General features: G+C 38.7%; 1 protein-coding gene across 1 annotated transcript; it reads right to left on the bottom strand.

Annotated features, from left to right (window-relative positions):
* Nucleotides 1-3,457: 3,457 nt before the first annotated feature.
* On the bottom strand, nucleotides 3,458-10,806 carry LOC113092323 (protein odd-skipped-related 1-like). Its single transcript, XM_026257902.1, has 3 exons — nucleotides 10,566-10,806; nucleotides 5,010-5,690; nucleotides 3,458-4,297 (listed from the first exon to the last, which is right to left on the bottom strand). Exons 2-3 carry the CDS (start codon nucleotides 5,669-5,671, stop codon nucleotides 4,165-4,167), a joined length of 795 nt encoding a protein of 264 aa, XP_026113687.1. The 5' UTR covers nucleotides 5,672-5,690; nucleotides 10,566-10,806; the 3' UTR covers nucleotides 3,458-4,164.
* Between the last annotated feature and the right edge of the window lie 472 nt (nucleotides 10,807-11,278).

The following is an 11,278-nucleotide window of genomic DNA, read 5'->3' as shown; positions in this document are numbered from 1 at the left end:
ATGTATTGGTCAGCGACATGCTGAGAAAGTTCTCACTGCTTGTGCAAGTGTTTCCAGCTGATGTATTCGATATTGCAACATTGCTTGAGCGATGTTTAGATTTACAGGAATATGGTGGTGGTGTTATTGTTTGATCGGTTGCGTCAGCGCTCACTCATGGTGTGTAAAATGTTTTGAAGTCAAAGCAATGGGGCAAGTCTAAATGTGTGTGTGTGTGTGCTTGTGTGTGCTTGTGTTTGTGTGTGTTCCTGGCTCTTGTTCAGCAGAGGGTCAGTTTGAGATGCTGATGGACTGATGTGTTCCGGGCAGGCAGAAGAATGAAGGACGAAGCACACCTCCATCCTGTAACCTCCCTCTCCTTCTCCTCCTCCTCCGTCTGTCCTTCTCTGTAACCCATAGTTGGCTCGGTCTAAAAATGATTGCACTGAATGTAAAAACACTGATACTGCTGTAATACATACCATATCTGAAGCATTAAAGAGAGTGTTTGTTTAAAGAATATGATAAATACTTTTGTCAGAACTGATTTCATGCTCCAGTCGGACCTTCCCTTAAACTTTAATGAGTTTTTGTGGATAAGTCTTGACTTTCCGAAGCTTATGAAGCCAAAAGCACCTGAGAATGAGTTTTGATAGGTCATGAAATATTGTTGGCAGTTAAACCACACCATGTCAAATAATGATCATCCTCAGATTTTTAGTGTTGCAGTGGTTTTGAGATTGCAGTCAACTTGGGAAGTTTATAATTATAAAGAAAATCATATTGACTTTAAGGAATTATTTTTTCATCAGGCTTAGCTCTTCAGTTTCAGTTTTCTCTCTCTTCCAGTGCACTGGATTTTAGATTATAGGATTTAATTCACACAGAGTGCTCTCTTTCTCTCCATCTCACCCTTTTTCCTGCTCACATAAAAAGTTGAACTTCAAGGCAGGATGTGTAGACACATATTGAAACATTTACCCATAATGCCCCGATGAAGAAAAACCATTGCCTTGCAATCAGATCAACACATTTTTTTATTTATTTAATAAAACATTTACTGAGTTTTTTTTTATATATATTACTGAGTTTTTTTAACCCGGAGCACGAGCCAACTAAATCTGTCCCAGGGTTGTATTCCAGAAAAAAAAAAAAAACTTACTGTCACACACACACTATATATATATAGTGTATATATATATATATACACTGAACTCTCAGTTTACATTTTCAACAGAGTGACAAATCAACGAGTCACCATGGAAACGAATGCTAAGAATAAACATGGCATGGTACCTCCATTTTATTTGGAACTGAGAAATCAACGAGTCACCATGGAAACGAATGCTAAGAATAAACATGGCATGGTACCTCCATTTTATTTGGAACTGAAAAGCTGAGTTTATCCACTTACCTTTAAAGACATATAACCCGCTTCTGGAATACCCCTGGTGTGTGAACTGGCAAAATTGCCTGTGGTCGTGGAGCACAAGGGGATATTTTGGAGCCCTCTCAACAGCGCAAAAGATTGAGTGTTTTCTATGTTTCATTTCCCTGCACAGATTCTGTTTCACCCGGCACCACACTTTCTGTTCCCCCTCCTGTCCTGAATCTCCTGTGTCTCCTTTGGTTCCACCCAGTTCTGATTCACCTGTGTCATTAGAAATACCACCTCCTCATCCAAAGCCACCATTTTTCGGCTCTACTCCCATGGTTCCCTCCAGCTTCATCCTATTTATCGATCCCGTGGCTCTACCTCAGAACCCTGGGCTCCACCTCAGCCTCGACCCCTCATCTCCTCCTTGGCTCCTTCTCCTCTGCTTCCACCCTGGCTCCTCCTTCTATCATCTCCTCTGTAGTGGTTCCCTCAGTCAGCGTCCCCTTAGTTATGCCTCTCTCCAGCTCCACGTCCACCTCCTAAATCCCCACCATCCCTTCTTGTTGGACTTTATTTTTTCTATGGAGCAAGGACATGCCTTTTGAACGGGGAGCTAATGACACATGTATGTTCGGTTGTGTTTCAGTGTGGTTCTATTTTTTACTTGTTCCTCTGTTTGACCCAGTTTCTTTTGTTCCCTTTTTGGTTTCAGATTAGTTCACAACTGTTTCTGTTCACCCTGATTAGTTTGGTGTATTTTAGCCCTGTGTTTGGTTCAGTTCATTTGTCTGTTATCGTTGCGTTCTCCTTGGTTGTTCTGTCCCATGGTTAATGCATCCTAAATTTTATTTAATACATTTTGATATCGTTTCAAATTGATTGTGCTTCAACTACTCATCAAGTTGAATGCCTTTTTTTTTTTTTTTTGCAGACATCAATGATTTTTGTTAATTAGTCAAAAATAGTTTCAATTCATAAAACAGCAAACAATGCTATTTTTATTATATTTAATAATTATTATATAAGATAACAAGCAGTTTTCACCCAAAAATAAACAAATATGATAAATGTGTTGTTATTATTATAATAATGTTTTTTGCTTGCGAATTGCTTCATAACATTGCTTTGTAGTTTTCAGCGTACTGTAAGATGATTCTGAAAAGAATACTGAATCCTCTGCTTGTTGACCGCTTCTTGAAAGCCAAGGGCGATGATGTCAGGGCGAAAGTAATCATGACTGTGCACGGAAACTCACATCATACACAAACCCACACACATTCTACACAAACACATACTTCCATTCCTGTGAACAAACCCAAGAGACCAACTCTGGGTGTAGAGCACGAACTGTATCACAGATGTTGTGAAAGTGTTTGGCACTTTGCTCACCATAGCAGAGGCAATAAATCTGATGTTGTGGTCTGAATTTTGGAATGGTACGTTTTTAAAGATTCTTCTACATTTGTGTTTTTAAATTGTGCAGTGGTCAGAGTGCTGGTTGAGAAATGCTGTTTCTGTAATGGGCCAATTCATCTGGGTCTCTAAGAATGACTGGCTCTGATGATCCCTTTCATAAGCTTTCTGTTTCAAATAGAGCCATCCATGTTTGGTTAGAGTTGAGCATCTAACACTACTGATAAATCCTTCTCTGTGCAGAGCAAGACTTTTTTAAATCTCTCTAAACACCCCATTCAACCTCTGAATTGTGTTTGCAGGTGTGTCTGCTTGCTCTGATTTCTCTATGAATACGTTTACTTTCATGCCCTCTGATGGCTTTTTAAAGCTGCAGTGATTTAAAGCTCAGAGAACGTATCAAGATGCTTATGAGGACAGCAGCAGATGTCGCCTTCCAGGCAAATATGAAGCCAGTCCATGTCTTCACATCACAGATCATTATTTATTGATTTATTCAGTCAAGTGTGGAGCACATTGTTTATCCCTGTTTATTGTTTCATTTTGAATTTGTCTGTGATGACCAATTCCCTTTATTTTGTGCCAGTTGTACCTCTTTATCTCTAGGTTTAACATTCTTTGACTCCAGAAACGTGCTGAGAAGAATAAGGTTGGGATTTGCACTGATTACGACAAACATGCATTTGATACAGAAATGACTATTTATTTTCAAAAATAAGTTTAAGGAATCCAGTGATATATGAAAATAATCAATAATCAGATTAAAGTGCCAAATATCAGTTATACAAAAAAATTATGTACAAAAGGAGGAATTACATGATTGAAGGTGTCTTTGGCTAGAAGAAATGACTGCTCGACTGACTTCGGGTTTTAAATGGAAGAGCTTTGATGGGCTCTCAGTAACTGCATTGGTCCGAAGAGTCTGCCTTCATCAACGACAATGTCAACAATATCTAGAAAAATCATTGTTTATAAAAATAAAACAACAGATTTGTGGGAATGGATAGTCTGCCATGCAGACTAAAATCACAGATCTCACTATAGCTGTTCTCTTTGGTGTCGGCACTCTTCTTGCTTATTTGTTCTTTCTCAAATCAATCAATTTGATCTTCTTAAATCCATGTTAAAGCTTCTGCTGAGTTCCATGACTTCTTATCCGGGTTCTCCATTCCTTTGTATCAGTCAAACTTTTAAGGCACTATGACTGTAGGTTATGGAAGAATGCCTTTTTAGGAAGCTCTTTGGTCAGACCCAATCCAACTTTGTGGCGTTAAGCCATACGCAGAGGTCCACAGCCCTCAGATGGAGTCCCTGTGGCCTTGGAATGACAATGTTATTGGCTGGTGTCACTAGGTTTGGTTTTATAGCGTCCCCATTGATTGAAACAGATGCCCTCACTTTATCTTGGCTGGTTTGAGCTCCTTGACTTGCATGTGTAATGTTTTGTGGACAGCAAGAGTTCTAGACTGACAGAAACCCTTTCCACACTCCTGACATTTAAATGGCTTCTCTTTGGAATGGATGTACCTTTAGAGAACAAAGGAGAGAAAATAGTTGTGGTTGGTTAGTGTGAAGTGTTGTAATGATGACAAAAATAGTGCAATAGTTGTCTACGTTGTCCCGTGACAAATCTGCAAAAGTTAATTAAATCCCAAACGTGATGTATATCTATGATAATTGTCTGTGAGGCAAAAAGCCAAACTCATTACTGAAGAATTGGAGGAGATTGTTCAACATGTCTCAACTAATTTAAATCATTCTTAAAGTACTGGAATAACAAATGTCATAAATCACAAGAGCAGGTGTGGTTTGAAAAAACTGATTTGTTTGTCTGCATCTGTTGTGCTTAATGTTTTGCAAGGCAAACCACCATAACTTTAATTGCAAACGTTTTTCCATTAAAAACATGCATAACATATTGATTAATTGATAAACCCACACACAAAATGAAATAAATAAAATTAAATGTATGTACACACACACACACACTCATATATATATATATATATATATATATATATATATATATATATATATATATATATATATATATATATCATAATGCAGCTCATAATGCATGATGAGGTCATAATTGGGACAGAAGCTGCAGGTAGTTATGAGTTTGTGTGTCGTAGTTTGTTATACCGTACGTTTATAAATTGGCAGGTATGAGCAAGAATGTATTTCAATATCAGCTCTAATCAACTGTTCTGAGATCAGTGTACTGATATGTGTTTACCTGTGGTCTCTCAGGTGGTCCTGCCTCCTGAAGGCTTTATGACAGATGTCACAAGTGTACGGCCGTTCATCTGTGTGCGTGCGCTCGTGGATCAACAGGTTGTAGGACTTGGTGAAGTGGCGCCCACAGAACTTGCACACAAACTCCTTTTTCGTCTTGGATGGGAGTCGTCCTCGGCTTGGTTTTCTTTCCGGCGAGGAGAGCTTGGCCACATCCAGCAGGCAGCCTAATGAGGGTGAGCGCACGTGCCCGTTGTTAGTGCTCAGATCTTCCGCCTTCAGGGCGTCGTCCTGCGTGGCAGCTGCCGCCAGATTGGCAAAGTCAAAACGGGGTTTGCTTTTGCTTAACGCTCCAGAACAAGGCCCAGGGGACTCCTGCTTGGCGGGCTGGACGAGATGGGGGAACAGAGGGATTGAGGGGAGAGGGAAGCGGGCGTCCACCAGTCCAGGCAGCTTGGAGAATGTGCAGCGTGGCAAAGTGAATGGTGGATAGCCCAAAGTCCACTGGTGCAGGTGGACGGCATGTAAGGCACTGAAACTGTAGATGCTTGGCATCTGGTCGGCAGGCAAATGCATCCCATTAGAGGTCTGAAGGAAGGAATAGTTTGCCAGCTGCAGAGAAGGATGAAGAGGCACTGGTGCTGGGAGCGTTTTACTGCCCATGACTGATGCCAGAAAGTTTCTGTAGGATAAAAAAACAGAGCTAAATGAGTGAAAAGTAGCACATTCTCTCAAAAATAATACACCTGCAGGAACCTTTTGAGAATTCACCCACTATGTTTGCGTTTTCCGATTACTATAGGCCTATATTTTGCATTACTTATAAACATCTTGCTTTAGTCCTTACAGGCTGAAGGGACTTCCCTAAAAAAGAAAGAAAAACACAGACACACACTCACGTCAAAGCATAAAGTGCACTTGTCAAACAAGGCACCTTGTCTAACATACTGAAAGAGCACACTTCAACGTGAGCACACAAAGCAATGCTCAAGCCTGCCAGGTGAATGTGTGTGCATGTACATTTCTGCTGCATGCTTAAAATATGCCTATGGCCATGAAGACGAAGGTGACATACCTGCCTCGACTGTTTAATCAGGTTGGATGAGGACAGACACAAAGCACAATAACTCCTCTTTGTTTCATCAGGAACTACAAGCACACACACACACACTCACTCACTCACTCAAACAGGCTTGGTGTGTTTACAGTGTTACTCATATCGTCTGGAGGATTTTTTTTCACATAGTTTTATAAGCACCACGTGAAAGAAATGCAACAACGTGTTGTGTGTTAAGATTACTGTGAATAGAAAAAAGAGACTCTAGGGATACCAGACATGGTTCTGGTTACAATGGATAAGATCAAAGAGCTGCTAAATTTGTTTAAAAGTCATGGCCTTGTGTGTTATGTTTTAAAAGTTCCTTAAAGGTCAAGAAAAAAAAAGTCACATCGCTAGAAACGTTTCCAGCTAAAAGTTCTATGCAAATGATGAAGCTTTACTTGTGTGTATTTCTGTTTTGAATACTCAGGATGCGGAGAGAGTCTGATCTGCGGTAAATAAAAAGTGAAATAGTTCTAATTAGTCTTTCTGAAGCTCAAAGCTCACCCGGGGATTTGGACGCTCTGATCATTGCGCAGAAGTAATTGACTTTTACTTACAGGGGTCATTAGAGGAGATCAGGACTCGCTCCCGAGAACAGGCTCGTACTCTTAACCCTTTGAAGTCAACATACCTTTAAAACGAGTGACGGAGGGGAATGTGTTAGCTACCTGAACTGTCTGCTTAACCGTTAAAGTTTTCGGGGGAAAGGCATTTCTGATTTGTGGGATTTCACAAGTGCTTGGACATTTTTCTTTCCAGGACATTGTTGGCTAATTAGTCGGATTTGCGCACATGTGTCTGGGTAGATCTCACAGATTTTGTTCCCCACGCCAGGCCGAATCAATGTTGTGGGGCTAAAGACGTCTATCCCAGACAAGGTGGTGAAGGAGTCTCGAAAGTCACACCACAATTTGTTGAGTTCGGGTCTACCCCCATCGACAATGAGATGTAGGCTAAATCTCTTCTGTGAAGCGTTTTTACTCAAAATCTGGGGAAACTTTTTTTTTTAATTATTATTTTTTTTTTTTTTTATGTAGGCTATCATTTAAATTTGAAAAGAAAAATCCCATTTGTTATATATAAATTGAAAGTAGTAGCTTATTCTGCAAACCATCCATCAGTGAGCAAATACTCCAAGAATATTGTCAGACGCATGGTAAGAGCCTACAGTTTGCGCCCCGATTGTGGCCTCGGTCTATCAGTAAGCTTCCTTATGAATAACTGTGATTGCTCGGCTTTCATCAGTAGCGCGTTGAGCGCGCGGAGGTCATCAGTGTTTTATCTCTCGGTAGGTGTGAATATGCGCCTGTCGCGCGTACGGAGATCAGAGAGAAATCTCGACGTGTATTACAGGAATTTATCAAGGTCTCGAGGTTCATACGTTAACTACAGGCCTTTGGTCAATTGTGCAACGATTATCAAGTAAGTGTATGTTTTCTTTTTTTCTGCGCAGCCCCCTGAGAGGATGTGATCACTTAACTCTGGAGAGAGAGAAACACACCATTCATTAAGCACCGCCAAACAGTTGACTAAATATACAAATATATTTAAGATCTTCTTTGTTTGCAGTTTGATGTAAAAACGCGTTTGCCTGTACAATATCATACGAAAAAAATTGACAGTGTAATATTTTAAAATAGCAGGCCTCATAAACATTGCCAGATTTAAAATAAGGCATCTTGTGTAGTCAAATCAAAATATATAACCTAAATGTTAAAGCTAAATAGTTCACTCTCCAAATACTGATATAGGCCTACAAAGCCTAATAATAATAATTCCAAATGCCTTAAATGTTAAATTATGCTTGTTGTTATATTGTTATATCTGTTATCTAAATTCGTTGAATTTCTCTCTAGCAACATTAAACACATCGTGAATAATTTAAATGTTTTAACAGTAGTCGTTTTGGAGAAGGGGCATCCAAAAAATGGATTTTTTTTTTTACATTAATATATATAAGGCCAAAATGCTAAACTGTTACTTGAACCACGATTGTAACATTTATTTATTGATATCTAAAATGTTTCAGCTGTTGGGTCGATTTTTTTTTTTTTTTTTTTTTAAATACAAAATGAAAGCTTTCAACCAATAAACAGTTAAATAATTATCAATACAGTGCATATTTTAAATTAGGTCTATAGGGAAACCTATGTAACTATATATTCCACATTACTTTAAAAGAAAAAAACAATGTTTATATTTTAAATTATATGAATGCTAGGATTTTCTAGCCTTTACTTCGTTTTTTTTAAGTGACAAAATAATAATTTTTGCTGCTTCCGCAAGACACTGTAAACGAATAGTGCTTAAAATAAGCCGAAACAAACGAATAATTGTTATTTTTCTCATCACCAAGCATCACTGTAAAACTTTAGAGGTCCATTCAAAGACTCGAGACCACCGACCACAAGCCCACGCGTGGTTTGGGGGGGGGGGGGGGTCGCCTAACTTTATACAGATGCATAATAAAATCTGAAGTTTAAGATTTGTTTCAACGAATTCATGCTTGTTATAGGCTAGTTCTAAACGAAAACCATCGGATGACATTAGAGCGGCTTCAACGCTGTCCACAGACTAGCCTACATTTCTCATATATTTGATGTAGGGTGATATCAGCTAAATTGGGCCACTTTTTGGTAAATCGTTTGGGACAATAAAACAATACCATATATGCCTATTCCATGTGTATTTATGATTAATAATGACTGTTTTTGATAATTTTGTGTTGAAATTATGTAATAAAATATAATTATTTAGGCCCTACAGTTCTTGAAACATCAGTTGTGCCAACTTTTTTTGCATGAGCAGTTTAAGGTAAAATGGGCCAGCTGTTCAGGTAAAATGGGCCGTTCAAACTGCAAAGGGAAATAGTAATTTATCATCAATTTTAATTTCAAAACAACTGCTTATACAGCCACATAACATTTAAACTGCATTAAAAAAACATATCCATATGTGCCATTAAAAAAAAATACATTTTGGGTGCAAACCCACATATTCAAATGTGCAATTAAAAAAGTCAATTTTGGAACAACATAGATCAGTGAACTGATGTCAGTTGTGTGTGTGGGTGTGTATGCGTGTGTGTTTTTGTGTGTGTGTGTGTGTGTGAACAATATATTTAGAACAAAATGTGCAAATTACAAAAATTCACATTCAAAATTGATAACTGATAACTGATTTGTGTGTGTGATGAAAGTTTTTTTCAAACACAGTCTTTGCAAATTAAACCATCGTCATCACAGATACCATTCTCTTCACCACAGCTCTCATGAAACCAGGCAGAACATGGATTACATTTTATGTTTGTACACCTTTGGTGTGAGAGCCCTGGGTTCAAATCCACCAATGTGTCCCTGAGCAAGACACTTAACCTCTAGTTGCTCCAGAGGCGTGCGACCTCTGACATATATATATATATATAGTATATATAGTAATTGTAAGTCGCTTTGGATAAAAGTGTCAGCTAAATGTAAATATATATATAAATTTACACACATGTTTATATGTGTTTGTGAGTGACACAGATGATGGCCCATTTTAGCTGAAACCATGTGGCCCATTTTACCTGAGTGGGTTAAGGTAAATTGGGCCGCCAAGAAAAACATCACTTTTTCAAAAAATATGTTCCTATACCAAACTTACAACATTATTTCTGATTGATGCCATCAAGGCAGATATTATGCATATTTTTTTATGTGCATGTTTGTTTTTTTTATAGATTTATCATCCTTATAATAGTTTAGTTACATTTGGTATGCCAGGCTACTTACCATGCAGCTCTCTGGTGCAGTCTTGATAAGAATTATTACCCCACCCACCATAGCAACCATAAACCAATTAAATCACCTGTTACTTGTCAAGCACAGTTATGACAATAGTTTGAAATATTTTGTAGTCAGTGGTTCTAAATTCCAGAGGGGCTAGGACCCCCAAACCTTAAATGGCCCATTTTACCTGATGGCCCATTTTACCTGATATCACCCTATTTATATATTTATGAGTAATAAGCCTACTGATGTTGTGAAAACTAAATTATTTTATTCCTCAGACACACATTTTTACCCAAATGTTTTCACACCACTTAGGATAAATAACAGTTTGGAATGCGCATCCCACCTGTTGATCACTGACCGATCACTATTAAAGACCATCATTGACACATTAGATACTTTGCCTGACTTTTATCTGCTTTGAGCAACAAAATACTTTGCAAGTGCAGTGCAGTTAATGCAAATTTCCCCAATGTCCCAATTTCCCAAAAGTTTTACACGTCCTGTCAGTCACACTTTACAAGCAATTTCTCGCCCAACTAATTCATTCTCAAGTGCACTTGAAAATTACACATTTGTTGTTCACGCCTACCGCAGGAAATCACCGCCAATATACAGATTATAGCCTATGTCTTGCAATAGTAATAAAAGCTTGTATTCCAAAATTCCAGAAAATATTTACCAAATCTTGGTGAAGCGGGACGATCCAAAATAAGAGGATTTACGGTCACTTAGTCGTCCCGCAAGGTTTCAAAATTCAGCGCAAAACTCTCGGATCGGAGAAATGTTCGTCTTCCTCAGCATGTTCTCGCAGCAGAGACACGGGAAAACCCTGAAGTTCGCACAGCTGTGGTCCAGCGGTTGTGCGCTGTGAGTATTTGGTTACTTGGGGTAGAAACTCTCTCTCTCCCTCCCTTACTCTAGCTCTGTCTTGTGGTCCCAAAGTCAAACCGCCTCTTTATTGTAACCCAACCCGCGACGTCACACAGCCAAACCCCCAACAAACTGAAGCGAAGTTTCCTCCACCACCGTACAGCAGCGCTCAGAGCTGGAGGAACAAACACACGCACTTATCACATAGCCTACATGTCAGAGGACTGAACCCCACTGCAACTTGTGAAAGTTTTTTGAAAACCTTTACGTTGTCAAATAAAGTTTGCAGGTCTTTCACCAATTGCACATGATGAGCATGGTATCCTGAAGACGGAAAGAGAAAGACACAAATTAAATCCATAAAATGTAAACAATTAACATGAAATATAATGTTTGGTAAACGTGTATGTTGTTATTATTATAGGACGCATAGGCTAAATAAGCGTTCGTTTCTAATCTGAGCTTCGGGTAACAAAATATAGTCTTATTTAATTCACGTTCTCATCAATAAAACATATGCAC

The sequence above is a fragment of the Carassius auratus genome, unplaced genomic scaffold (genome assembly GCF_003368295.1).
Source record: "Carassius auratus strain Wakin unplaced genomic scaffold, ASM336829v1 scaf_tig00214568, whole genome shotgun sequence".
Taxonomy (NCBI): domain Eukaryota; kingdom Metazoa; phylum Chordata; class Actinopteri; order Cypriniformes; family Cyprinidae; genus Carassius; species Carassius auratus.
This window is presented reverse-complemented; position numbering and strand designations above follow the sequence as displayed.